This window comes from Fusarium oxysporum, chromosome III (assembly GCF_013085055.1).
Source record: "Fusarium oxysporum Fo47 chromosome III, complete sequence".
Lineage (NCBI taxonomy): Eukaryota > Fungi > Ascomycota > Sordariomycetes > Hypocreales > Nectriaceae > Fusarium > Fusarium oxysporum.
Genome location: NC_072842.1, coordinates 1524527 through 1551634, shown reverse-complemented (window position 1 = coordinate 1551634; position 27108 = coordinate 1524527). Strand labels below are relative to the sequence as shown.

Below are 27108 nucleotides of genomic sequence, written 5' to 3'. Positions count from 1 at the left end.
CGCCATCCAACCAGCTGTATTGACCAGAAGAACATTGACTCGACGACCGGGTCAGGATCAACAATGGGCATATTATGAGAGGTCAACTATGGGTTCCTTTCCTATATGCCTCCAGGAGAAAGAAAACTTCTGATATTAAACCGGGGTGCCAAAATAAACTGGTCTAAACGCCTGCTAAGATATACTAAACTTACCTAAGTCTTTTCATCACTTAGAAAAGAGGTCCTAAGTTTTCCTGCCTCTCCTTGACATGATATCAGATTCTATACCGTGGATAACCTATAAATTACCGAGGGTCTAAAAGTCGCCAAATGGTTATGATTGAGTCTTTACAGCATCTCGTAAGACTATCTTGTGATAGTTGTCAAGTACATTGCTTATGGGGCTCATCTCACTAAGGCCTAAAGTTAGTAGGAAGTGAATAATGTCCTGTTCAAGAAATAATAAATAGGTAGATGATGCTTTGAAAGATATCTATTCCGCTCGCTGAGACTCCCCAAATCTCGTTCGTAGATAGACAAAAAAGATAACGCATGTCTCAATCCAATATGCCTTGTTCGACTTAAAAAGATACTACGTTATTGGCTCGAAACCCCCACAACGCGCAGAGGAGCACATGAGAAACAGGTGGGACAGAGCCCGTTAGAAACGAACATTTAAGCCGCAGGTTTCTGGTGACTTGCCAATCTATTTAACCGCACAATTGAGGCTGTTAGGGTCGCAAGTCTCCCTATCTGATAGAACTTAAATCTGACGTTTTCCCGTGACGACGAGAGCTTCAACGAAATCAAAAGACTTTTGCCACGTCCCAATATGGCTGTAAGCAACGCTCAACTTACAGTCAACGCCAAAAGAAAAAGCTCACACATCACAGTCGACAGTTCCTCAGGTTGTTCTCTTCGGAGACTCTTTGTTCCAACAATGCTCAGATATCCAAGACGGTTTCTCTTTCCAAGCTGCTCTCCAGTCTGGTGAGAATCCAACATAAGTGACCACATAGGAAACGGCCTGACTTGCATGCAGATTTCATTCGACGTTTGGATATCGTAAACCGGGGGTACTCGGGATTCAACACCGACATCGCTTTGAGATATCTTCCTGAAATCTTCCCGGAGCGTACAGCCTCATCACCTAAGATGGACTATCTGGTACGGTACCGCCATATAAAGCGAAGAATGTGTGGCTAAAAATGAACAGGTTCTCCTGTTTGGCGCAAATGATGCTGTGCTTCCTGGTGCTATCACCAAGCAGCATGTTCCTATAGATCGGTACAAGAAAAACCTCACCAAGATCATCAACCACCCGCGCATCGCTGCTCACAAGCCCCATATTCTGCTGGTGACGCCCCCTCCCCTGGATGAGATCAAGACGACCCCTCGATCCATCGAGAATGGCCACCAAGGAGCAGTTCGCAAGTCGGCTATTAGCGCTGCCTACTCCGAGGTGGCTCGTGAGGTCGCGCGAGAGAATCCTGGGGTTATTCTGGTCGACCTCTGGAAGGCCCAGATGGACAAGGCCATCTCCCTTACTCCTGACGATTACACCACAGGTGGACCATGGTTAGGCGACCCCGAGAACGGTAAGCAGGGTGGTCTGGATACTCTCCTTCACGACGGGCTCCATATGAGCGGATCTGGTTATCAGGTATTCTATGAGAGCCTCAAGCCATTTATTGGCAAGGAGTGGCACGGCCTCGCGGACGATGATCGCAAGGGATTTGTGATCCCAGATTGGCGAGAACTGCTCGAGCTCAAGCCCAATCTGAACACTGGCGATTAGATGGGATGCAGATTATGACATTCGACATCAGAGGCACTGAATGAATACAAGATGTCAAAATATACGCGTTGTGCAGAGTTTCTTGTGTCTTTGACCCAATGTTCCAGCAATGAGAGCGTGACTTCAGGTATGCCAAGACAATTTCACCCCACTACCTGACTTACAGAAATGTAACCCCTCTAGCCCCTCTGTCCCAGGAAACGGGATGCATATATGCGTGCTACATTCCAGAGGTCACTTGTGTGAGATGTGAGAATCCTGATTGTGGACATTCAACAAATTGGTACATGCTGTGTTATTCGAATGGGTACAACTTAAGGTACCTTACCTACCTACCTCGGATGAATAGTGGCAAGGAACCAAGCCTAGGGGATATTATAAAACTTGGGATCTTTTATCATAAATGACAAAGAGTCCTAGGTATAGTATAATCTAGTCGGTAGGCCTCTAGACAAGTGGGTACTAATATTTCTGGCACCTTGGTTCAGGGCCAGAAGTTCTGTTGCTCCCTGAAGCCAGTATTCCATGGGTCATGACAGTTCGAGGCAATCTTCGATCGTATTCCCTTTAGTGGCCAGCCCCCCTGACGTTTAATGCTTACAGTGGGCTACTTCAACACGCCACAGGCGCTAGAGGAACCGCCACGTTAGCGCGCCAGCCTTTGTCTCGACTACGTACCCAGACCTCAAGTTGCTCCGTTTCTCGAATACAATCCACACCAGTTCCATCTGAACATCATTTCGGACTTCACAGTTTGATGATTGCCCTGTTTCCAACTCCTGACGCACCTCTACGACCTCGAATACGCCTCCAAGATTCCCCCAAAACTTACGAGCACACGATATCGACCGTTACCCTTCCGTAAAAGCCCCCCACGATCCCAGCTGCTTTCAACCTCTTGCCCGCTTTACGCCATCCATTTATACCTAACTCCGACCCCTATCGTTCATATCAGGACCGGCCTACGTCAAATCTGGTCAATCTCTCTACTTTCCATCTCCTATCAACTGTGACGCCTATATTCTTAGCCCTCTTCAAATACGATAATTTCTTCCATCAGTAGCTTGCCTAGCAACACTCGCCAATAAACGAGCACGCCTTCCCGATCGTCACGTCCACAACTATCACGATTCCAAGTCGCACACTCTCGAGCTGGCGCCTTTTCAATCGATCCTTTATTACCAAACATACGCCAAGCTGCTTGCCAGTCGCTCTATTTGAGACCACTACTCACCACGACCAGGCGATTCTCGAGATCGCACTCGGCCCTGTGGTCTACACTAGGCGATGCGGCGGGGAGGGAGGACCTCGTGAACTAAATCTTAACTGGGGATCGAGGTCGGAAGTACCAATTGTTTTTATTGTCGACAAAGTTGTGCTGGATCAAAGCTCATGCTGTACGATTAAAGCCATTGTCTGTTCTGCCCTTCCCTACTAGCGCCTCCAACCCCCCCCCCTCGTCCCTCGATTGCCCTCTCCCTATCCTTGTTAGTCGAGCCACCTGCCCGCGAACTGCAGTCAATCGGCTTTCTCTACCCTTAGAATTGGCGCTTTGTTGTCTAATCAGACCTGCTCTGGGGATGGATCCCAGATTTCCAGTTTCTCGCGAAGATCTGTACAGTCTGCAGATGGAAGTGAAGCAAGTACAATATACTCAGAGCAATCATGCTGAACGGCTTCTTCGATTGGAAAAGAAACAGGCGGATGATGCCGCGTTGAAGTCTGTCTGGAACTCTCCCTTTCCAGGTGTCTTGAGTGGCACACCTCAAACAGGTGAGTTCTCTGCCTGTTGACATTTTGATCATTTCCTTACAAATTCTAGGACCTGTTTCCATCCCACACAATGACATGTTTGATGACTTAGATGAGCAAGGCGAGGAGCTTCTAGGATCTCTTCATCTTGGACCAGCAGAGGAGGAGCCGGTTCGCCGAGGCGCTGCTTCGCGGGCTAATAGTGTTCGATTCGACGAAAGCGCCCTGCACGGATCCAGTTGGGGAGGCCCAAGTAATCGTCACTCGGGAGATTTTGGTCCTGTTCGTCCTGGAAGTGGCCTTATGATGGAGCGCTCATTATCTCACAAGTCGGATGGACGACATAGTTCTGCTGGACATTCAGTTCACTCTCACCACTCCCTTGCTTCTGGTCGGGCTAGCAGCTTAGGCCTTGATAACAACTTTGCTGTTGGCGACGACGATGATGATTCGTTCGACATTCCTGGCCCTCCTGCGGCGTTTTATGTCCTCGGCACAGTTCCTTCGATCGTTCGATGTTGGCTAACCCCTAACTTTGGCCACTCAACACTCCTCTACGCCGACGTTTGCAGTGGCTCGCAAAAGTCCATGATTGAGTATTCTCTACTCAGAGAGTTGGATCTTGTAGATCAGATCCATCGCGAGGTTGACGGTGCATATCGCGTTAGGTTGAATGTCTACTTTGCAGAGGCTGTGGTGACACATCATGGCAGTCGCTCTAGTAGTCCTCATGGGCCTGTCCCTTCAATCACTGTCTTTTTCGAGGTCCATGGAGTGACAGAGCAGCCTATTCAGACCGTAGATCGCAAAGCCATTCGAATCTACTTGGGCAGCGACGCTCTCAGAGCTCATTCCGCAGATATTCTATTTTCCCAGAATACCATGACCCTTCGTGGCGACGAGCGAGAGCGACTTCAGGTCCCCTTTGTCCGACCAGAGGATGAAAACGTGTTTCGGAATATTTGCACCATCAACATGGTCCCGGAGAAGCCCAAGTTGAATGCAAACGCTGCTCCTTTCGTCTCTGGAGATTTCAGCCAGGCTAGCCAGGAGAGTATCCCTGACATGGAGGCTCCTCAGCCGGATTATGAGTCTCGAAGCGAAATGTCGCCGATGGCAACTGAGGTGGTTCCCGATAAGCGATCCAGCTCCAGAGGCAGTGTGTCCGGTGCGGAGAGTGAGAGAAGGTCTCGTGGACTCACCAAAGGAGACCAGTTAGGTCCTAAGGAGCGTGCTGCTGAGCATTCTGCCCCCGAGACTTCCAGGCGAGAACCCCTTTCAGGCATTTGGGGATCATGGCGCCATGGATCAGGGAATGGAGTGGACGGCCCGCATAGAGATGGTTCATTGAGTGGATATCAACCTGCCGGTCGAGGCCGCAACATGAAAGTTCTGAAGCCCCAGAAGTCGGCCTCAAGGACAGTTTCTTCTTATGATGCCTCTTCGTCCAAAGGCCCGGGAGACGGTCGACGCAAGAGTCAAGTTAGCGTTGGGGAGAACGGTGGCACTCCTGCCAATAGATGGGAGGCTAAGCGAGCGGTGAGTATGAGCAGCGAACACAAAGCGCAATCGCAGTCACAGTCGCTTCCACCTCCAAGTCGTGATGGTCGCAGCGCCAACGCCAACGCCAATAGCAACAATTCCCTGCCTAGGTCTGCCAATCCTGTTGGAGTTGCTTCAGCGTTTTCATGGATGACACCAACGTCCAGACCCAAAACAACCGCGGGCTCAGAGTAATGGGTTTGGATGGCTTGCCAGTAGTCATCCCTTTCTTTATCAGCTTTGTAGACTTTCAGGTCCCTTGAAGTTCATTCTCTAGTCTATGGAGACCATGAATGGGTAGACTCGAAGAATTGCAGAATCGCAATGACCCATCCGGGTTTCATAAACAGGATCGATAACAACGATTGCGACTTGATGTAATAAAACGAAACAAAACAGAAAATAAGAAAACAAATAGAGGCAAAGGCAATTCGATGCTTTGCTAGAAAAGCAAAGAAGAGAAATTGACAGCAATGATGTTTGTACTATGCAAATGTATGTCTAATCTATCATTAAATAAGTATGTCACTGCGCCTAGATCTTGGATCCAGGAGGCAAGGCTTGCCAAACCTTTCTGGTGTCTGCAATTGACTCCTTGACAACACCAATCAGTCCCTTGAAAGCAGGATGTTGCGAATCTCCCACACATTCATACATCCAGCTCTCGCTCGACGTGACCGTGATTCCGGGCTCAGCGCGCAATCGATCGAGGGCAATGTCGACTTCGCGGGGATTACAGCTCGACACTCCATCAGCAATGACATATACCTTATGCCCTGCGTCGCGCAAATCGAGCGCTGTCTGGGTAATGCAAATATGCGACTCAATACCAACAAGAGCGATTTCGGAGCCCTGAGGTAGATCGACGGTGATGGAGGGGATGGACATGGAGAAACGTGTCTTGTCGTGTGGTGACGAGGGGAGGAGCTGCGCGAGAGCTGAAACCGTGGGACCAAGCTTGGCTGAGGTTTGGGTCGTGGTTACGACGGGAACGGAGAGAGTGTTTGCGAATTTGAGGAGCTTTTGGGTGGTGAGGACGCTGAGGTTGATTAGCTGAGTGGCATCAATGAACTTAGGTCGCCATACATGCTATCGAATTCGTGAATGACATGGCGAAACTTTTCTTGAATATCGCAAACGCTATCCCACTCTTAATTAGGTGTTTCTGTCAGATCGAAAGTAATGATACATACAAGATCCTTGGGTTCTCTGACCGCCGCAAGTCAGCATCTCTCTTCCTTGTATGTGGCCCATATCAAATCATAGTACTACTTACTGAACCGCAGCTCATTCTGCGCTGGTGAAGACATGGCGCGAATCTGGTGTAACGTAAAGCCAGGAGCAGGACGAGTCACGGCAGTGCCTTCTAGAGATGTGCTAACCAATCTCAATGTCGCTGAATTACTGATACTTGCTGCCGCAGCCCGCGAACCTATAGCCAACCGAGATAACCCACGTCGAGAAATGACAGTCGAGAGAACTTGCATAACGAGATCGCAAGGCTAAGATCGAGGACTCATCAAGTCAAGAAAATGAATGGAAAAGAAGAACGTACAGATTAAGTTCCAGCCTATGGTTAAGATCTCAATTCCAAAGAGAAAACAAAAATTAATTCGAGATCTGAGACATTTGGAGGTGGTTGAGTTCGAAGAGGTGACTGAGGTGAGGGACGGGATAGAAGTTAGCCGCAGCGCGGGGGAACGGCAGTGGAAAGTGGGGGTGATCGACTGCTGTTGCATTAGCAGTTTGACCCGCTGAACCCTAAGTACCTAGGTATAAGATGAGACATTAGTGGACAGTGGCGTCCATCCACAGGTCCCAATACCATGGAGAGTCATTGACGATGATGTCAATTGTCTCTTATCAGATCCATTGCGTTCACAACTGGATGTTGGGCAAGAAACGACTTTTCTGAATAATTGAATCAAGCTAATGTCTCTAAAGTGAAGTAATTTTGTCCACAGCCTAGTCTAAATAATGCTTGCCCCTGTTCTATAGAGAATTGTTATTATATCAGATTACTCTGTAAACGCCAGTATATGCAACCACCTATCGCCAACCTATACCATCCCCCTGACCTATACAGAGAAACCGTCTTTCTCCTAGGCGTTGACTTCAGCAAACCATGTTCGTAAGAGACCAGCCAGGGCGCTTGGCAGCTCTTCAAGATGATGAACGATTAGGTAGTACTGGAATGGGAACGTGTCCAAATATCTTTCGATGACAACTTTGCTTTCTCCACCGTCCCGAACAAACTTGGCCTCCTTCAGCTCAAGTACGCTGTCTCCCTTCTTCTTGCCCGTATCATCCATAATGATAAACACAATCATGATGCGCTCCTCCATCGCCTCTCGCAGCATTCGGCGGATGCCCTCGTGGGCTGATGAAGGCGTAAGACCGTCAGAGAGGATCAGTGCCAATTGCCAGAGATCCGAGTTGCCGCTGCCCTGTTGCCGTGCAAGTCTGAACGTTTCAATGGTTCGTTGGATGAGAAGTGCAATATCGGTACGATCTTGAGAAAAGTTGAACTTCTGCAACACCTTGGCTCCAGCATCTGCAGCAAAAGGCTCGGTTAAGCCATGGGCTGTGAAAACATCACTTCCAAAGCCCATGACGCCAACTTGGCCAGCTTCCAGCATGGTAAGAGATCGTGATACCATGACGAGAGACTCCATGGCCAGAGTACCTGATGATGTTTCACCCATACTCTTACTATCATCCACACAAAGCAGTATCTGGTAGGTACGTTTGGTCGGGATGCTGCGTCGCATCCAGATCTTATCTCGCTTATAGCTCGATGCAATGTAAGGGATGATGCGTTTGATGTTGAGTCGTTTTCCTGTACGGAAAGCTCCCGAGAGTTTGGTTGATTGTGAAGGGGTAAGGATAAGTCGGAGTTGGGATGTCAAAGCCAGAGAGAGTGAATGTGTTTTGGTCTGGAATTCAGTCCACTGTTGCATCGACTCGCCAAAATCTCGGAGTGGCCGTTCTTCATCCGAGATGTGAGTTGAAGAGAGTTGAGTCCATGTCTCCTGAATATCGACCTCATCTTCCTGTTCATCCAATTGCGCCTCCTGATCTGAAGGACTGATCTCACGGTCATAGTTGCCTTGACGTGTCTTGACCCCTGAGCGCGTTTCGTCCTGGTCATTATCTGCATCTTGCTTGCTGGCATCCGGCGCCTCTCCCGAATCAGCAGTGTCCATCTTATCAGTATCCTGCTCAGTCTCTTCTTTATCATCGTCCATCAGGCGGCTTGTAGGATCTTGCCTCTCCTCATCGATAGCCATAGACTCGTCGATGGGCTGTACTTGCTCATCATCCGCAGTTCCCATGGCTTGGGTGTCTGTAGCAGTCTCATCGTCCTGTAGGTGCTGGAATTCCTTACGGCCTTGATCAGCGCCTGGGTCTTGTGGTGCGTTTTGTTCATTGGCGTCTGAAGACTCAGCGTCCTTAATGTCTTCCTGCTGTCGATGCCAACGTTCAAGTGCATCGCCGAGCTTCTTGAAAGGATCACTGCGTGCCGAATCCGCCTTTTCCTGTTCCTGTTCGGCCCTATCCATTATCTCCTTGGACTGCGAAGTTGATCCCTTGTTCCCTGCGCTTGTGTCCTGATCTGCGGCTCCCTCTCCCATCTCGCCATCCTCCTGCTGGGCAGCGTTGCTTTGGAAGTTATCGTCGACATCCATCGAGTCAGCATTCTGATCCTGGCCGGAACTCTTGACATCGCTTGGTGCAGCATTGTCGGTATCCGTGGTAGCGTTATCTTGAGGCGGTTGATTCTGATCTGTAGCATCCTCCTGGTCCTTGTCCTCTTCGTCTTCCTCAGGTTTGGCCTCCTCGTCGATTTCATCCTTGCCGCCGGCCTTTTCTTCTGGCATCTCTTCATCTTCCTGGATTTCGGCCTCTTCTCCGGCCTCTTCTTGAAGCTGGGCTTGGGCCGCAGCGTCATCTGATCCATCTTCCTCCTCATTACTCATCTCCTGGTCCTCTCCCTCCTTCTTCTCTTCTTCGATATCCGAAAGACCATCCAAGTCATCGCTATCTGACGCCGACTCATGATCGTCATCAAGATCCAACTCCATATCCTCAGGGAGCGCCAGTGTATCATTCTCTTGAGCGGTTTCATCTTGCTTATTCATTTCCTCCTGGGTTTTGACTTCTTCTTCTTCGGCACCAGCTTCATCTTCCTCTGCGTCTTGTTCACCAGAGTCGTCAACATCTGGCTGCTCCTCGCCCTCTTGTTTCTTTGCATCTTCATCTGCTGCCATCTGCTCATCGTCCTTCTTCTGGCCCTTGGCCTTTTCACCTTGCTGGTCTTTGTCAGCTTTTTCTTCATCCTCTCCATCCCACATCTTCTCGTCAACGGCAGTGGGATCTAGGTCATCGACCTCTCCAGCTTCTTCATCCATATCGTTCTCCTCCTCCTCTTCATCTCCATTCTTCGAACCCTCATCATCATCATCGGCCCCATCGACACTGCCCATGTCTCCTTCAAGCTCCTCATCGGCCATATCCACCGCATCTTTTTCATCTTCCATTTCGCCGTTCTCCTCCTTGTTGGCTTCTTGGGCAAGCTCGGACAAGTCCTCATCAGGCTGGATGTCCTTGCTGATGTCTTCAGCACCTTCACCATCACCAAGACCAGTTCCAGACTCCACTTTACCAGATTCACCAGAGGTTTCATCAGACTTTTCTTGTGGTGTACAGAACCCTTGAGAGGAAATTTGAGTGAACGTCTTGGTCATGCTATAGGACATATGTGCTATGGCGCTGTGTATGTCGATAACTTGCATCAGGGTCTGCTGAGCGAGATTAACATACTCATTCAGGACAGGACATGCGATCGTCATAAGACTCATGGCCGCCTGGCTGAGATTCGGTTCTTCGAGATGAATCTGCTTCAGCATCTTGATACAGCTGGCCACACTCCTCTCGATCTCAGCAATACGGAGTTTGGTAAAGAGATTTACGAAGCCGTCGGCGTGAGTGGTGAGCCAAGCAGGTTCGCCCTCTTTGTGATTAATTCCCTTTGCGGCCTTCTTCACGCTCTCCATCGCGACTAGGATTTTGTCGCAAAGTGTCGAGACAGCATTTGCAAAAGTGGTTATCTCCATGTCGTCGGATGTAAGGCTAGGTGCGGCTTCTTTTGTAATCTTGGTCCAGCCAACAATCTGGACAAGAATGAAAGAGAGTTCCGGCTGCTCCGTATTCAATTCTTCGAGGTTGGCGCGGAAACTAGCCAATTCACTCGAGAAATTCGCCTCAGCACGAGCAGCTGCTTCGGAAGACACACCATCTGGAAGCTGGCCGAACCCAACATTCAAAGTATGGAGAGACTCGAATCGCCCGTGCCACGACTTCAGCTGTTCTATAGTCGCAGTGTGCTTCATTTCCCCCAGCTTCTCATGGATTTCAATCAAATGAATGGCATGCTGGAGAATCTGAACAAGCCAAGGGCCAAGGCGTTTCCAGTCGGAGACTGCTGTCTTACGAATGAGAAGTCCATGCTCATGAGAAAGTCCAAGGCGGTTGAATTGCGCTGTGGATTGTTCAAGAACTGATAAAAGGGAGGCACCAGATGTGATCGAATATCTCTGAGTCAGTAAAAGGTTGAGCATTCCTTCAATAAACCCAGCACTTCGCGCAACCTCGGCACTGGTAAGATCCTCAGAATGATCTCGAGAAGCAGCCCTGACCTTGGGGGCTAGATCGAGAATCTTGTGCAAGTGATAGTCCATGGCTTCGGCAGAATTGTTCGAAGGAAGATGCACAGGCTGCATTGACGACAACACAACTGATAGTGATGCCTGCTCCGCAAGCTTGTCCTGTCCTAGGTTGTGCTTGAAACCCATTTGCCGAAGATCGCGCAGGGTATCTGCAAACAGTTTCCTCTTTCTTGTCTTCAAGTGCTTGACTTGGTCCTTGTTCTCATCGGTCAAAAATGGTGGTGTCTCTTTGCGAAGTTCCGTCATTGACTCGCTCAAGCTAGAGACGTAGTCATCAACAATTTGAGGTACCTGGCTTATCATTTCTGGATTGTCTGAGATCTTTCGCATGACAGAGACAGTTTTAGAGACGTTAGCAAGTCGCTTGTGGCCATCGGTCCACCCTGGCAGAGCGTTGTTAAGCTTAGAAAACACGTCCGCAGAAACATCCGTAATAGGAGATTTATCTCCTACATAATTTGCGTGGTGGACGTCTTGATCAGGTAAACCTTGTTCAATAATTTGTTTTGCTTCCTGACCAAGAACACCGCGAAACTTTCTGATGATTCGGAAAAGTTTCTGGTGAGACTTGCGAGCACTTTCCCGAAGTGCATTGATATTTGTGTCTTTCCAGCTAGCCATTAGCAGTACGTCCTTCATCTTCTTCTCAATGGGAAGGCGTCCTTTGTAGATAGTTTCATCCATAATCTTCTCGTAGCGGGAATAGTACTGGATGAAGTTGGACAACGCATGCAAAATAAGTTGAAGTACTGGGTAATCTTCAGTCAATAGCTTGAGATGGCTCTGAAGTTGACGCAGCAATGCCAACCGAGCTCCATATTGCCCAACTATTGCTGTCGAGAAGTACATCTCCAGACTTGAGATGAGAGAAGAAGCATATTCCTCCAACTCGTTGGGGACCTCGACCAAAGACAGAGGCACAGCGATAACAACTTGATAAGCAACGAACCACCAAGAATAAGCATCATCTTGACACTTCTTCTGTTCCATATCGAAGAGATTGGCCCAAGTTGAGAGTTCCAATCGTCGCCAGCGGATGACCGTATCCGTAAGCAGGTTGTGAAGAGTAAGAACACCATATATTTTGCTAGCCCAGCCGCCGAATTGCCATTCGTATACGTGGCTGTGGAGGTATTCAACCTTAGGAAGAATCTTGGCCAAAGGTTCGGTATAAACAAGTTCGAGGACCTGTTCGCAAGCATGAATGACATCAGCCAAGGGTTGCATATGTCCGATTTCGTCGACCATTTGCAGCTCCCGGAACCGAGACTTTATTTTGTGCATGAGGACAACGAGCTGGCGGGCTTCAGGAACGTTGGCATCTGTGTAGAAGTTGTAGGATTTGTCCACAGTGTGTGATACGAGAGAATCAAGCTTATCATTCAGGAAGAACATGGTTCCGGCCAACATCTTGCTTGTCAGACTACGGTCAATGTTCTTGTGGTCGATGGTTTCTGAAGTAATCCTATCTCCCACAGATTTACAGGCATCCTTTAAAGCCGTAGTAGCTTGCGGTGGGTTGAGAAAGAGACTCTTGTGAATTTCGGCCACTCGAAGCGACTGATCCCGGACTTCATCCGGCTTCTTGTTGGTTGGGACATTCGCGGTTTCGTCATCGTCGAAAGTCGGAAACAGCTCATTGAACTCCTCGGCATCAACTTGCTCCTCATCTTCCAGGGAACCTCGAAAGCGATACAGACTCCCCTTGGCGGTTTGTTCTTTGCGGTCTGCTTCAAGTCGCTTAGTCCATTCGTCAAACAGACTGTGGAAACTTCTGAACACCATCTCGCGGGCTTGTTGTTCGATATTGTCGATGCCTTCAATGCTAGCAACTACTGACATGTAGTTGAGAAACTCAAATGTTCTGGACGAGAATTGGCCATCCGTTTGATTCCACATACTACCACCAAAGAAAGGAGTGACCTCGAGAAGCTGGTAAGAAGCGGGTGCCAGGCTATGGGCTGAAGCAGCGTCACAAAGGGAGAGCCCTATCATGAGGCAACGAAGCAGGTTTGACGTAGGCCGAGTCATGTCTTGATATGCCTCAAAACGAGCAGAGAGTCGATCCAAGAGTCTGAGAACATTTTCCCTGACAAGCTGCAACTCCTCGGTTGCTCGGGCCGGATCTTTGTCGAGAATTTGAAGTGCCGAGGACAATGTAGGACCTGTAACTGCCTTTAGAACGTTTGAGAACTCAGCATGGAGGCGGTTTAACTCTGATTGATCTGGTCTGTAGATAGGGCGGGCCTCTTCGGGAAGGGGGCCTAAGGCAGCAGACTCTGCTTCGAGCAATCGAATGCGTTCATTCTTGTCTTGCCCAGTAAAAAGCTTTTCAAATGTCCTCAGCGACTCTGTTCCCATATTGAGGGCAGCATGCATCTCTTGAAGGAATTCGCGCTCCATCTTGGGTCGGCTTTGCGGATCAAAAATGCGGTCCGGAACGTACAGCTTGACGGTTCCGATGCTGAAGTGAATCCATGCAAAGGCCGAGAGTTGGGCCTCTCGTTGAATATCGTATTGTAGAGTTGCAAGAGCCTTAAGAGCCGGGATGAGATGCTCGACTGCAATTTCGCGGAAGTGGTCTGTCTCGATTCGGGGCGCCAGATCATCAAAAGCACGAGAGCTGTGGGCAAGGTCTTGGGATGCCAGCTGGGCGGCCTCAATAACAGCATGCTTGAGACTCTGGTTATGGGCGCTGAAAACTTCGAGGACAAGCTGGGACAGAACATTGTTGAGCCGTGTCAGAGGGTTTGCCACCACATCCGCACTCAGTTTCATGATCTGTCGGCCGGCGATTGGAAGCTCGGCTTCAAGAAGAGCCAATGAGCCAAGATTGACGGATCCTAGGCTTTGCAGCTTATACCAAAGACGAGTAACAAATTTGCCATCCCAAGAGAATTTGTTCTGGTAAACCAGGTTCTCCACCGATTGAAGAAGCGCGGCTTGACGATTAGAGCTGGCCAGCATCATTCCTGCCTGTGTAGGTATATCGGACAACACTTGTAGCTCTGTGTCGCCTGAGGGCAGAGATTTGAGCATTGAAACCTGGCGGAGTGCTTCAAACTCTTCCATCATGAAAGGCTTACGTTCAACTTCGTCGACCCCGATTCGACTCTCCAGAGACTGAATTTCAGTAGTAAGGTCCTGTAGGAGGCTGTCGACATTAGGAGCGTCCTCACGGAGAATTCCAGAAGCCATTTCCAGTGTAGCCATAGCTTTTGTGAGATCAGGAATTGATGCTCCAGCCTTCCATCGCAATGAATCGAATCTTGAGCCTAGTTTCTCGAGTTCTATTGTGCGATCCAGAATCATCTTTGTAGGCAAAGGAGTAGGTCTGAAAATGTGCCAAAGCAACTCCATGCTTAGACCAGTCGATAATTTGAAACCAGCAGTAAAGTCTTTGCTCAGCCGCTCCATGAGCAGAGAGACAAATTCTTTTTCTTGGGACCCAATCGATGCATCCAAATGTTTTTGAAGGAAGTTTGCACCTTGAGCAAGGTGTGCTTGAAATTTTGCTTCGTCAAAGTCGGTTTCAATACCAAGACGGACGGTCCTCTTGAGATAGCACACGGTGCCCCTCACAATGCGGACTCGCTCCATCCATGTTTCGAACGACTCAAATTTGAAGCCGAGCCATTCTTTTGCCGTGTTGATTGCAGACAGCAAGAAGGAAGCTAGCTTAACGGTGGCATCCTTAGACACAGCGGCGACGCGGTCACTTATCAGTGATCTTTGGAGTCGGTTGAGAGCAGTCAACTTATTGACCTGAGCCTGACATCGCTGGTCCTCAATTGAATTCTGCAGGCGATTGAGTTCATGATAAAACTCCAAGCATGCACCAAGCCATCGTGCTTGGTCTGGTGCAGATAAAAGCTGGGCGATAGGGAAGTTGTTTAGAGGATGCAATGGTTGCGCAGGTTTGAGTCCCTCAGGAATGGGCAAAGAGCTATATAGATGAGAAATCCCATTGACACCATCAGCCCCATTACTTGAGTTCAGGAAGCTGAGCAATTCGGTCACTGCAGAGCTTAATGCCCTCCTGTGTGTGTAATGGTTGGATAGAGTGCCCGTAAACCGAGGCAAAACAGATAAATCAGTGATCGAGAGTGTCTCAAGAGCCCGCTCGATGACCTCAACAGATCCCCCAGTGTTAGAAACAGTATCAGAAATCTGGCGGGAAATGTTGTATCTTTGAAGGCTACTCTCCACACTCACGACGCGGTGGTAAGAGGGGTCAAGGGATGGTGGTGGTGTGTGAATGTGAATTTCAACAGCGCGGTTTCTCATCGCGCGGGAGAGTTCGCCGTAGCGTGGGTCCATCGTCAAGAAGATCCTGAAGTCTGGATGAGGGCGTACGACTCTTGGCTCTCCACCAGGTCCGCAATGCTCATTGATACTCAGAAATCCATTCGGTTCGAGGAGAGAATTCAATCGATCCAGTACTGAGGCGTTACACATATTCGCGTTATCAAGAACCAACCATTGACCTAACTGTAGGGCCTTGACGATAACACCATCCAGCCATTCAAAACGGGGGTTCTCTAGCACTAAAGAATGCTGGAGGGGGATAAGCGCCTTTGACAATGCAGTTGCCACCTCAGAGTCTGCAGGTACACTGCCAAGTAGGTGTTCTACAGAGGTGGTGATCGGGGGAAGGGAGTCAACGTCGCCAGTAAATCCATCGAGCAAATGAAGTAGATGAAGGGCTCCGATTGGGATATCATCAGGCACGGCCGACATGATAGTGTTTTGAAGATCCAGCTGAAGGGCCCGGAGTGCCGCGTTGACCTCCCGGAGAGGGTCCGCCTGCTCGAAGCCACCGACAAGGTCCATCGTATCGATGTCGGCGTTCATTGGAAACACCACAAGTGACTTTCCGGCCAACGCCGCAACATGTTCCAGAAGAACGGTTTTGCCATAGCCTGAGGGACTGCTCAAGATACAGGGAACATTCTGTTTGACGCAAATCATGATTGATTCAAGCTCAGGCAGCCGAGGGACAATATCAATATTGGGAAGTCGTTCTGGCTGTGAATGAGGGTGTCTGTCAAGTAGTGCCAAACCAACTTGTCCGAACATTGGGTTAATATCATGGTACAAGCTATGTTGTCGTGGCAAAGACCCAGAGATAAGAGTAAAGAGGTTGTTGACCTCCTCACGATCTCGCTCCGTTCTAAAACGTTGTCGCACAATAATATCGAGGAAGTCATCAGCGTAGGCGTTCTGAAGCAGTGGATCAGGCGAGTCTAGAAGTTTTAACCAGCGAAGCACATCGCGTAAGTTGAATTCCCAAGGGCTCCCTTGAGCTCCGAATGACTTCTCAACTGCAAGCTTGTGATCCAGCTGAGACACAAATTGGATAAGTTGGCTGATCACTGATGGAGAGATCTTGGGGTGATTGTGTGCTGCGATCAAGTTCAGATCATCGTCCGAGAAGACGTCGGCGTACACAACGATAAAACGATTAACGAAGGAGGCGGGCAATCCCTTTCGGCCGCCGCCTTGATGGTGAGGGTTTTGAGCTGCAAACAGGCGGAAGTCTGGATGACGTTTGAAGACTTGGTCCAACTCGGAGATGTAAACTTCACCTCGGTGATCGAGACAGGCGTTCAACCCTTCCAGAACAGACTGAGAAGCAAGGTTCATTTCGTCCAAGAGTACCCATTCGCCCTTCTGCATAGCCTGCAGGAACGGCGCGTCTCTCCAGGCAAAATTACCAGCCTCTGCTCCTTCGACTGGAACGTCTGTACCAAATAAATCCATCAAATCGGTCTGGTCAGACAAATTGATTCTGGTCAATGGCTGCCCACATGCCTGAGAAAGGGCGGCAACCAGAGTCGTCTTTCCTACACCAGGGCTACCTTCAAGAAGAATTGGTTTCTGCATTTGCAGTGCACGAAGGACTCGCATAGCGTTCAGACGAGTGGTAGGCGCATGGAAAGCGAAGCCAGGATCAGCGACGCCTGTGGAAGCACGGGGTATGCTGAAGTGCCCAATTGTCAGAGAAGTATCATCCATGGAGAGCTCCGGATGAGTTTCGTAAACGCCAGACACATCCTTGCCGATGAGTTCGCTTAGCTTGTCAAGGCACTTCTGTCGCTGTTGACCAAGAGACTTGGGATCCGTGGCTAGAAGAGCAGAAGGGTTCGCACCGATGCTGTCAATAAAGATTGTAGAGGCACCATGAACCAATGAAACAATAGGCTCGTCGGACTGAAAGGTATTAATAAATTGTACCCAGACGAGAATTTCTCTGACGGAGAATGGTGTTGAAGCCATAGATCTGAAGGTATCGCTGAACCAAGCAGCGAATTTGACCACAATTTCAACCAAATGCTTAGAGTCACCGTGAAGCTTTGTCTTAACAATCTCATAGATATCCTCGGTCTGAGACAAAGCTGGAACCCAGATCTCAGTGAATCGGTTTCGCAGCGCGGGCGACAGTTCTTTCTTTCCGAAGTCGCCACCAGGATTCATAGTAGCGAAGAACTGGAAGCCATCTGCTCCGACGACAAAAGAGTTGTCTATTCCCTTCTCGGCCAAAAGAAGTGTCCTCGAGGGCTCGAGTACAGAGTTCAGACGCTCCAATACTGAGTCATCGGCCAAGGAAATCTCATCCAGGAGGAAGAAATGGCCTTCTCGCATGGCCTCAACCAAGCTTCCGTCCGCCCATTCAAACAGAGCCTTGCTTCGCGTCTCATATGCAGTGATACGTTCTTTCACCTCTTGAGGAATGTCGCTGCTGGCTGAAAGATCCAGTGCTTTGTATCGATCAAGACGATCTTCTACGGAGCCAGAGACATCCAATCCGAGGCTTTGCAGAACCGACTTCAAATCCACATCCAAAGCATCGACAATAGCTCCACGATTACGGACGGGTCTTTGTGAACCAATCAAATCACCAGTCTCAGTATTCTGGTGAGCGTTAACGATATGAAGCTCTTTCTTCAATGCCTCCGCAAGCAATTGAACAACTGTCGTCTTTCCACAGCCTGTCTCACCAACCAGAAGGACGGGTTCATTGTTGCGCAACGCCCGAGAGACAAGAACATAAAGTCGGCGCATCGCATGCGTCCATACCACGCCTTGACTGTTGGGTTTGCTGGTGAACTGCTTCAGTTCAGGGGCCACTGTAGCGGAATACAGGTCTTGGGGATTAATCTTCACTTTGAAGACCTTTTCAATGACCTCCTTAACTGCGATACGCTCCTCTTCATTACGGACTCTTTCGGCCAATAGCATAAATCCATGAGCAGCAATCTCCTCGCGGGTATCAGCTTCTCGCAATGCCCAGCGAAACAAATCACGAAGTGTCGCAAAACTGTCCTTCTGCTCGAATAATCGACTGGTTTGGCGAAGCCTGGAGAGTTCCTTATAGACATTGACAATTCTTCGGCAATCCGGAGGAGAGGTGCTGCGGCTTCGTTGCTGAAGGATAAACTCCAACTCGTCTTCGGGAATATCATCAAAGTGTAATTCCAAGAATCGATTACGGAACGCTCTTGAGAGCACCTTTCTTCCGCCGTAAAGACCAGGAGGGTTTTGAGTAGCAAACAGGATGAAGTTCTCGTGAGGTTTGACAATTTCTTGTGTTTCGGGGATCAGAAGTTCACGGTTGTCATCCAAAAGACGATTCAAGGCCTCGAGGACATCAGTCGGTGCTAAATTCAGCTCATCAAGTACGATCCAGTGACCTTGGCGCATTGCTTGAACGAGAATGCCTTCTTGGAAACGGAGCTTCCCATCAGAACCTGAGATGTAGGTGCCCAGGTATTCTTGAAGATCGGTGTGTTCGTGGTTGTTGATTCGCACGAACTTGTTACCAGTGAAGTTTGCGAGGTACTCAATCATACTTGTCTTTCCGGCAGAAGTAGGGCCTTGAATCAGAATGGGGAAACGTCTTGTAGAAGTGGCTCGGACAAGGTTCAGGAGGTTGCGTTCAACGTAAGGGGTAATGATATAGTCTTCCCGCTCAATAGGGGTTTCGCTGCCCTGGAACAGCCAGTATTGTCTGTCTCTGTTTTTATTCTTGAACCGGACATATTGCTTTCCGTCATTTGGGTGTTTGGGGGTCTGGGAAAGTAGAGACTGGGGGTTTCCATGTTTCTCGAAAAGGTGGTGGGATATTAGGGGAACAAGCATCTTTTCAGACTCTCGGTCAAGGAGGGTAAGGAAGCCCATCGAGAAACCCTCATACAAAGCTCTTCGAACACCATAGTAGGGGGCGATGGTGTTCACATAGCTAAGAACTCGTGTGAGGGTTCGAAGACTGAAATGAGGTACTTCGTTCGCGCCATCGACTAACCGTTTCTCCTCAGCTAGTCGCTTGGTGTTGATATATAGACGGGCAATATCATCTGCAGCTTGATCATTCTTGCTGTTGCTGCTTCCCAGGTATGTCTTGATGATTGTCAGAAGATCCTTAAGGTCTTTATCAGGACTGGAAACATAGACTTCAGTAAATCTGGAGCGAATGCCCACTGGGAGGTCGCGTTTTCCGATATCGGTTGCAGGATTCATCGCACCGAAAATGCGGAAGTTTGGATGTGCTTCAATTTTCTCAATCTCGCCAGTTTCGGAGAGTAAAATGGATGGTCTTTCGTCAGGTCCGGTCAGGAGATCCGCGATACTCTCAAGCGTGTCAGGCGACGCGAGATTTATCTCATCAAGAAGAACCCAGTCACCGTTACGCACAGCCTTGACTAAATTTCCCTCCATGAAAGAGAAAGCAAAGCTGCCTGAACCTCCAGAGATCTGTACATCAAACTGCTCAAGATTACGAGCAAACATATCCCATCTTGGACGTAGATCGAGCAGGGTCTGGAGCTTTGACTGAGTTTTTCGACGTTTTGTCGGTTGCTCGCCGTCATTCCTGGTCTCTGCTTGTTCGGTTTGAACTCTTTCGAGCTCTTTGACGATCTTGTTGAACATTTTAGGAGCTTCCTTCCACAGCTTTGACACCCTTGACCACTGCCCCTTGGCAAAACACTTGCCAACTTGTTCAAGATACTTCTGATTCTTTGACGCGGAAATACCTGTCGCCGAGAAAAGGTCTTCAAACTCTTCCTTCAGAGGCATCGCCAACGTCCGAGTGTTGACTGGCTTGAAGCCACCGAGAAGATCGCCGACTTCACTCTGCTGGGACAAGTTGACAGCAATAAGCTTATGGCCCAAAGACTCAGCCAATTGCTGTACAACAGTTGTTTTACCGATACCGGTTTCTCCCACAAGAAGCACAGGTTCATTTAGCTTGACAGCTACGGCAATCTGTTCCAACAGCTTCTTGGCATGCGCTGTGCTAGCGAAGGGTCGTTTGGATTTCTGAACTCGGTTCGATTGTTTCTTCTTCCGTAACACAGCACGTCCAATGCTGAACTGGTTATCACTCTCGTTCAGATTGGGTATGTGTGTAGTGAAGTAGTGCTCTGCTAATTCCTTGGGTAATTGCATCTCCTCAGCAATCGCAATAATGAGCTGTTTGCCAATTTCGGGATCAGGGCAACTTCCAACAAAGCAATCAACAGCTTCCAAGAACATCTGATCACTCGTTGTCTTGGTGATTGGCTCTTCTCCCGTCTTTGACCCAGCAGCGACCAAGCATTCGCGCAACCTTCGGCACCATTTGAGCAGATCTCGCAATGTCACTTGACGATCCATAATATTTCGGCCTCGTGCCAAAGCGCCTGGCGTGGAGCCAAGACGACATAAACGAGCATACACTGCCAGAATGCTAGGAATAAACTTTCGCAAGATGGGGTACGTCTGAGCCACAACATCCTCGAGTTCAGACGCTGCGAGGGCCTGTGTACTCAGAGTTTGCCAGAAACGAATGCCAACCAGACTTGGCAGATTCTCTCGGCCATTCATTCCCCTGGACGTTCGCACAGTTGCAAAAAGTCGGAAAGTGCTGGCTGCTCGTATTCTTTCGCCTCGGCTTGGGATGAGGAGTTCCTTTCTTTCGATCAGGGGTAGCAGCGTGCTAAGGACCTCAGTCGGCGCCCGATCAAGGTCTTCCACCAATACCCATCGACCTTCCCTCACGGCTGTTGTCAACACACCGGGCCTCCATTGAAAGCTACCGGGCTTCGAGTCAGTCGAGTATAGCCCAATAAGCATTTTCGCGTCCGTTTGTTCATTGAGGTGCAATGTGACCATGTTAGAATACATGCCGAGTTGCTTGGCTATTTCGTGAACAAGGGCCGTCTTTCCAACGCCAGGAAGACCATATAACATTACTGGGTCAGATTCACGGAGCATAGTCGCTAATCGCTCCAAATTTGAGACGGTCGTGGGGGTGAGGACAAGGTTGGAGGGTTCTCCGGTTGGACCTAGGGGTCTGGGCAGGATAACGTTGCCATAACACACGACGTAAGGAGTGAGGGTTTGCGCGAGCGGAGAATCACCTGTTGCGGCCTCGTGGGCGACCTGCACTTCTTCGCGCAGGGCCAGGAAAGACTTCACTCGAGACTGTTCGTACAGCGAAAGGAATCCATAATCAATCGATCGACCGTCGAAGTCTGCGAGGATAGCCTCACTCTTGCCAATATGTTCCTGAATAAGAGATTCAAGCTTCCAATCGGACCCATGGAGGAGTTGGATAAAAATTCGAGTCGCAAGATAACGCACAGCTCTGCTTTCATGCTTAAACAAGGTCTGCATCAAGGCAGCGGATGTCAATGGGCCAAAATTGCGCGAATCGAAACTGATTAACCTCCAAACAACAAGGAGGCTCTGTAAGAGGATCTCTCCATCCTGTTCCATGGCATTCTGGTCTAACCGTAAGGGTGGGAGTCGGAGAGAGGGTGAATTCGTCGTTTGTTCGGGAGTAGAGGAGGCGTATTCAATAAATGTTGAAAGGTAAGGAGCAAAGGGTAGAATTCGGGCTAACGCTGAGTATATTCGTATGCACTGTTGTCCATTTCCGGGGTTGAGAATCCATCGAGCACAAATGTCTGGGAAAACATGCTCGAAATGCGCAAAGATACGCTCTGTAAGTGGCGGGCAAAGAGCCGCCTCTGCAACAGCATCTAGCAGTTTCGTCGAGGACTGGTCTTGGATAATGGCCAGTATTTCTGCTGGCAGATGTTCCAATACAGTCGCATCCGCAAGGAGCGACCTCCTCTGCCGCGAGACATCAATCATTGCCATGATTGCGCTCTCTGTTGACGAAATTTCGGCTGTCGATGGTTTGTGGTGCTTCCAAGCTAAACCTGAGAACTGCTCTCTTGAACTTTTTTTTCGTTATCTTATCAGCCACTACAAGGTCAGTACGCTAATCTGCTTTAGTTCTGAACCTGGCGTATGTGGATTGATTTTACACTTCATTCTCTAATCAATCCGCCTGAACGTCGATTATTCTTGTTATATTTACAGTAAAACTTGGTAATTTGAGAAGATGTGTCTTGCATCTTTGCGAGATTGGCCGTAATTTATCGCAATATAATTCCGGCGATCCTCTCGCCTAGACACCTATCTCGCCTATATCCTTCACCGGAATGCTAACGCCCTTTGCCTACCAGGCTGGGTCAATCAATAACGTTTCAACAACCACATCATATCGTTTGAGCTTATATACTTGACGACTTCTAGCATTTACTTCTTCCATGCCTCAACCCATGCAAGTTTCAACAATGTGCATGGTCGGATGGAATGCTTCAATTCAAGGATGCAATGGTTCGATGTAAGTGAAGACCCAATTATACACGTGATACAGCCGCTAGCCCGCCAAACCATCGAGACAGCTCGAAAAACTTCAAGACGCTTCCTCAGACGCCCGCACGCGACGACTCTTCGAATTGAGCAACCCCCAGCCAACCGCAATCACAAAAATGGCCATGTCTTGTCGGTACGCCGCCCAGAGCTGTGCTCGCCACCTCCGAACCGCTCGCGCTGCCCGGGCACCCACACAGTTCGTCCGAATCTCAGCTGCCTCGAGGAGATGGAACTCAACCGATGCCGCTCCTGCCAACCCCAAGATCGAAGCCATTGTCGATCAGATCAGCCAGCTTACTCTCTTGGAGACTGCTGACCTTGTTTCAAGCCTCAAGGTTAGTGAGGACAATAACCGGGCTTCAATTGAACCTCGGAGGGGTTATTTTGTCGCCGTATAGTTGCTAACTGGAACCTCCCGATAGACCAAGCTCAACATTCCCGATATGCCCATAGGCGGCTTTGCTGCTGCCGCTCCCGCTGCTGCCCCTGCCCCCGCCGAAGAAGCCGAGGAGGCTGCTCCTGCTGCCGCCGAGAAGACACTCTTCACCCTCAAGTTGCAAGGGTTCGATGCCCCATCCAAGGCCAAGGTTATCAAGGAGATCAAGAACATGCTCGGTCTGAGCTTGGTGGATAGCAAGAAGTTCGTCGAGAGTGCGCCCAAGATGATGAAGGAGAACGTCCCGAAAGAAGATGCTGAGAAGATTATCGCCGCCATGAAGGAGCTGGGCGCCACTGTGGTTATGGAGTAAAATGGTTGGATCTCTGGGGCACAACGACTGGCGACTTGGCACGATAGATGGCTGGATTGCATGTGTAAAAACATCTGTACTAGTATCTAACAATATGTACCCTTAGAAAGGCTCATTTAGCGATGGGTTCTTTTTAATTATGATATCATATTGAACAAATGTATTGTTCACCTACATACGACCTCAATTCTCATGGCAGGTCGATCTGAAACCTCGCTACGCTAGCCAGCCATGCCGAAAACGACGGGTATCAATACTTTTCTCTCAATCCTAATTCGAGCCCAGAACCGAACGCCGACAAATATCCATAACAATGCAAGATGATTCGGTTCCATTTAGTGACGGTTGCCGTTCGCTGCTCCATGATGATGCTGGCAATTAGACTGTATCTCCATCTCTTTTTGAAAGTCATCCAGCTCTTCGGTGAGCAGACGGTCGTCGTCTTCTCCAAAGTCGCTCGTTTCCTCCCACAGTCTGTCCATCTCAGCGTTCTCGGCTTTGGGCACTGCCCAAATGCTTTCGCGCTCACGCTTGTGGCGCTCGCGGTCCTCCTCGATTCGTTGCTCAATTTGACGTTTGTCAAGCTGGTGTGACGTGCTCCGTCGACCTGGCTTAGGTATGGTTTGTGAAGGGGGCATGTCTGTCATCTCGACATCTCCATTTGGTGAAGCTAGGCCTAGGTCTTCGACATTTGTCTCACGTTCTTTGATGACATCTTCGATCTGACTGACTGCTTGCGGCTCCAGGTACCCTTTTCCTTGAAGACCCTGCAAGACCTGCACCGACATGTGAGCCACAGGTTCTAGAACAAATCTGGGGTTGCGCCATGATGCGGGGATCAACTCACCTTTCGGACCACTTTGACGTTGGCAGCACCTGACCCATCATCCGGGGCAACAGCATCGACGACACGGATAATGTCCCGTTGCATCATTCGAATGTAGTCGGGGTGTCCGTCACGTTGCGCCATATCTAGGAAGTGCTCGATAAAGTACATGATATTGGCACGTATGTTCATATTGTTCTGCTATCTTGTGTCAATGCCGAGTCCACTGAGATAAAATGGTCCGACTTACTCGTTCAAGCTGTTCCAGGATGCACGAATGCAAGTCCTCATCCATATCTCTGAATCTAAGCGCATATTGTGCGGCTTTCTGAGCAGATGTAACTGACGCGTTGAGATGTTGAAGCTGTGAGGTGAAGCGCATTCGCACTTCAAATGGGTCGGCCATATTGAGAACGCCGTGAGTTGGTTGTGCAAAATGGAAAACCTCAAAGCGATATACTATCGGAAGGCCGGAAGACTTGAGAAACCAACCACGGCTTGAGAGTATCACAGCCAAAGGCAGCAAGAAAGAACACCAAAAAGCTTTGGAATAAGGTCGCTACAGTATGTAAATTGTTTAGCTGAATTAGGTGGTAGGTGAGAAGCCCAGATAATTTGTTGATGAGGTTGATAGTGGGTCTGCAAGGGAAAGGAGCTGTGCCACGTTGTGGCCGTGCTGAGGAGCGAATTTGAGATCTTGGAACCGGCGGGAATAACCAGGTCTCACCGTCCCGCAATATTTCTTTTTCTTTTCCAGCTTCATCCCTCCTTCACACGAAAGGAATCGATCCGGCCCGGGCAAGCCGAAGGTGTATCGCATGAGTCTAACCATAAGAGGATCCCGGTGAAGACCTGTCGCGTGTGAAGGTCTTCTGGTGAAGCCCTGAAGCATGCTCAGGGGCGTCAGATTCACGAATTACCTCACTTCACAGGGTTCACTTACACGGTCCAGGCTAGGCTTTGGGCTTGTCTGGAAGAAGTCGGAACCCAACGGGAGGGCACTGACGGTCTTCATCTCCTGACATGGTGAGACTTTGCCTGTCGGCAATTTGCTTCGTCTCTTTTCTCGGTGAATAGCACCCGTTTGGAGAGTTTGTACATAGAAATATCAACGGGCGTGAGTCTCAAACTTACCCCTTATTTTCGACGTATTCCGTTTTTGCTTCGTCTTGACTGTGTGGCCAGGATGCGCATTGGGCAGCAAAAGCACTTTACTTTACGTTACCTGGTAAAGTTCAATCTTTTGCGCGCATTTGCTTCTCAGTAAACAGGTAGCATTTGTTTATAAGTAGAATTTTTCCGCATAAATATGCTCTCTTCCTCCATTTCCCCAGCTTTTTAGTTATCTTTCTTATTCTCACTTCCGTTTTTCCCCCCATTGCTTCCTCCACTAAACCACTTGGGCCCCCGTCCTTGACTCAGGTAGCATCTCCTCTATATCAAAGTTTTCCCCTCCATATAAAACTTTTGGATAACAAGTGGTTTTTTTCTTTCGTTTACTGCAAACATCATGTCTCCCAACACAATGGCTCTCACGCCTTATGGCTCAAACGGCAGTACAGACCTCACAATGGCTGTTCTTGGTTGTGGTAAGTCGACAGAAATACCCTTGGCACCAGATGCGGATCGTCGTTCTTTTGAGGACGATGCTATATATTTCTGCGGGTGTTTTATTACGCAGTTTTCATCTGCTAACAAATCCAAGGAACCATGGGAGTTGCTATCCTCAGTGGTATCTTAAACTCACTCGCTGAGATGCAAGGACCTAAGCCCCTCCAGTCCCTCCCCAGATCAGGAACCTCAACTCCTGGCGACGAGGTGCCTGAACGACTACCTTCACGCTTCGTTGCCAGCGTTGCTACTGCAGCGGGCGCTAAGCGTGTCAAGGGCGCTCTCTGGGAGCATTCCTCCATTCTCAAGGTTGTCCACAACGACAACATTGGTGCCGTTCAGCAGGCTGAGGTTGTTCTGCTAACTTGCAAGCCATGGATGGTTAAAGAGATCCTTAGCGAGCCTGGTATTTCAAAAGCTCTGCACGGCAAACTTCTTGTCAGCGTTTGTGCTGGTATCACAGTAGAGGACATCGAAATCGCTCTCCACGGCGCTGTACCCTCCAAGGACCCAGAGGAGGATGGTCGATGCCGCATTGTCCGGGCCATGTGCAACACAGCTGCCGTGATCCGTGAATCGATGACTGTTATCGCTTCTCCTAGTTCTCCCCTCGACCATGCCACCGAGAGCCTTGTTACCTGGATCTTCAGGCGCATTGGTGACGTTGTCTACCTTCCCACGCGACATATGGATGCCTCGACAGCTCTGTGTGCTTCAGGTCCCGCTTTCTTCGCCCTGGTGCTAGAAGCTGCCATTGATGGCGCTGTTGCTATGGGCATTCCCCGTGCCGATGCTCAGCGCATGGCTACTCAGTCTATGAGAGGTACTGCTGGTCTTGTCCAAAATGGCGAGCACCCTGCTCTTCTCCGGGAGAAGGTTTGTACATCCGGTGGCTGCACTATTGGTGGTGTCTTGGTTCTTGAAGAGGGCAGAGTCCGTGGCTCCGTCTCAAGAGCTGTACGTGAGGCCGCTGTTGTGGCCGGTCAGATTGGAAAGGGGGCTGACGGTGTAAATGGCACCAGGTTTCCCGGTGCACGTTATGAATGAATGGATCATGACCACGATGATCGGTCAGAACTTCCCAGGAAGTCCTGGCAACCATCATATTCATGTTCCCTGCCTATCTCAGACCCCGAGGTAGTCTCGGACTTTCAATCACTGGAACCAGTCTACGAACCAAAACTAGAGTCCAAAGAGGTCGAGGACATGGCAAGGGAAAGAATACAAAATCCTAGTATCTTCTTCTATCTTATCTTAGACTCGGTAGTACTTGGCAGTTCTTGCTGCAGACATTCGGGGGGTAATTATTCTCGCCTCTGTTAAGATAATCGGCTTGTTTGTTTGCATGGCATGGCATGGCACAGCATAGGTTAAGTACACCGGATATAGGTGTAATGGTTTGATTCAT

General features: G+C 49.2%; 6 protein-coding genes across 6 annotated transcripts; 4 read left to right on the top strand and 2 right to left on the bottom strand.

The window, feature by feature from the left end:
- The first annotated feature begins 630 nt into the window (after window positions 1-630).
- Window positions 631-1856, top strand: FOBCDRAFT_217335 (SGNH hydrolase-type esterase domain-containing protein). The gene is made up of 4 exons (XM_031175864.3): window positions 631-819; window positions 875-971; window positions 1024-1148; window positions 1198-1856. The coding sequence occupies exons 1-4, from the start codon at window positions 814-816 to the stop codon at window positions 1777-1779; spliced, it is 810 nt and encodes a 269-aa protein (XP_031046997.3). The 5' UTR covers window positions 631-813; the 3' UTR covers window positions 1780-1856.
- A 1503-nt stretch (window positions 1857-3359) lies between these two features.
- On the top strand, window positions 3360-5268 carry FOBCDRAFT_270789 (uncharacterized protein; the record flags this gene model as incomplete). The annotated part of the gene is made up of 2 exons (XM_031175862.2): window positions 3360-3552; window positions 3602-5268. The coding sequence occupies 2 exons, from the start codon at window positions 3360-3362 to the stop codon at window positions 5266-5268; spliced, it is 1860 nt and encodes a 619-aa protein (XP_031046995.2).
- Window positions 5269-5607: 339 nt separating this feature from the next.
- FOBCDRAFT_289794 (uncharacterized protein) lies at window positions 5608-21950 on the bottom strand (the record flags this gene model as incomplete). Its single annotated transcript, XM_059611756.1, has 4 exons — window positions 5608-6162; window positions 6267-6280; window positions 6350-6477; window positions 7198-21950. The coding sequence occupies 4 exons, from the start codon at window positions 21948-21950 to the stop codon at window positions 5608-5610; spliced, it is 15450 nt and encodes a 5149-aa protein (XP_059466932.1).
- Window positions 21951-22636: 686 nt separating this feature from the next.
- On the top strand, window positions 22637-23263 carry FOBCDRAFT_129200 (mitochondrial nucleoid protein MNP1; the record flags this gene model as incomplete). The annotated part of the gene is made up of 2 exons (XM_031175858.3): window positions 22637-22849; window positions 22937-23263. 2 exons carry the CDS (start codon window positions 22637-22639, stop codon window positions 23261-23263), a joined length of 540 nt encoding a protein of 179 aa, XP_031046991.3.
- Window positions 23264-23378: 115 nt separating this feature from the next.
- On the bottom strand, window positions 23379-24849 carry FOBCDRAFT_217322 (CTD kinase subunit gamma CTK3-domain-containing protein). The gene is made up of 3 exons (XM_031175856.3): window positions 24340-24849; window positions 24111-24290; window positions 23379-24039 (listed from the first exon to the last, which is right to left on the bottom strand). The coding sequence occupies exons 1-3, from the start codon at window positions 24493-24495 to the stop codon at window positions 23599-23601; spliced, it is 777 nt and encodes a 258-aa protein (XP_031046989.2). The 5' UTR covers window positions 24496-24849; the 3' UTR covers window positions 23379-23598.
- A 574-nt stretch (window positions 24850-25423) lies between these two features.
- FOBCDRAFT_20815 (pyrroline-5-carboxylate reductase dimerization-domain-containing protein) lies at window positions 25424-26975 on the top strand. The gene is made up of 2 exons (XM_031175853.3): window positions 25424-25678; window positions 25795-26975. Exons 1-2 carry the CDS (start codon window positions 25600-25602, stop codon window positions 26745-26747), a joined length of 1032 nt encoding a protein of 343 aa, XP_031046986.1. The 5' UTR covers window positions 25424-25599; the 3' UTR covers window positions 26748-26975.
- Window positions 26976-27108: the final 133 nt, after the last annotated feature.

Excerpts from the sequence above, each read along its gene's own strand:
- FOBCDRAFT_217335 (XM_031175864.3), top strand. Across the intron at positions 972-1,023 it reads CCAAGCTGCTCTCCAGTCTG|ATTTCATTCGACGTTTGGAT; the intron begins GTGAGAATCCAA and ends ACTTGCATGCAG. Across the intron at positions 1,149-1,197 it reads CACCTAAGATGGACTATCTG|GTTCTCCTGTTTGGCGCAAA; the intron begins GTACGGTACCGC and ends AAAAATGAACAG.
- FOBCDRAFT_217322 (XM_031175856.3), bottom strand. The coding sequence starts at position 24,495 with ATGGCCGACCCATTTGAAGTGCGAATGCGCTTCACCTCACAGCTTCAA. Across the intron at positions 24,291-24,339 it reads TCCTGGAACAGCTTGAACGA|CAGAACAATATGAACATACG; the intron begins GTAAGTCGGACC and ends GACACAAGATAG. Across the intron at positions 24,040-24,110 it reads ACGTCAAAGTGGTCCGAAAG|GTCTTGCAGGGTCTTCAAGG; the intron begins GTGAGTTGATCC and ends ATGTCGGTGCAG.
- FOBCDRAFT_20815 (XM_031175853.3), top strand. The coding sequence starts at position 25,600 with ATGTCTCCCAACACAATGGCTCTCACGCCTTATGGCTCAAACGGCAGT. Across the intron at positions 25,679-25,794 it reads AATGGCTGTTCTTGGTTGTG|GAACCATGGGAGTTGCTATC; the intron begins GTAAGTCGACAG and ends AACAAATCCAAG.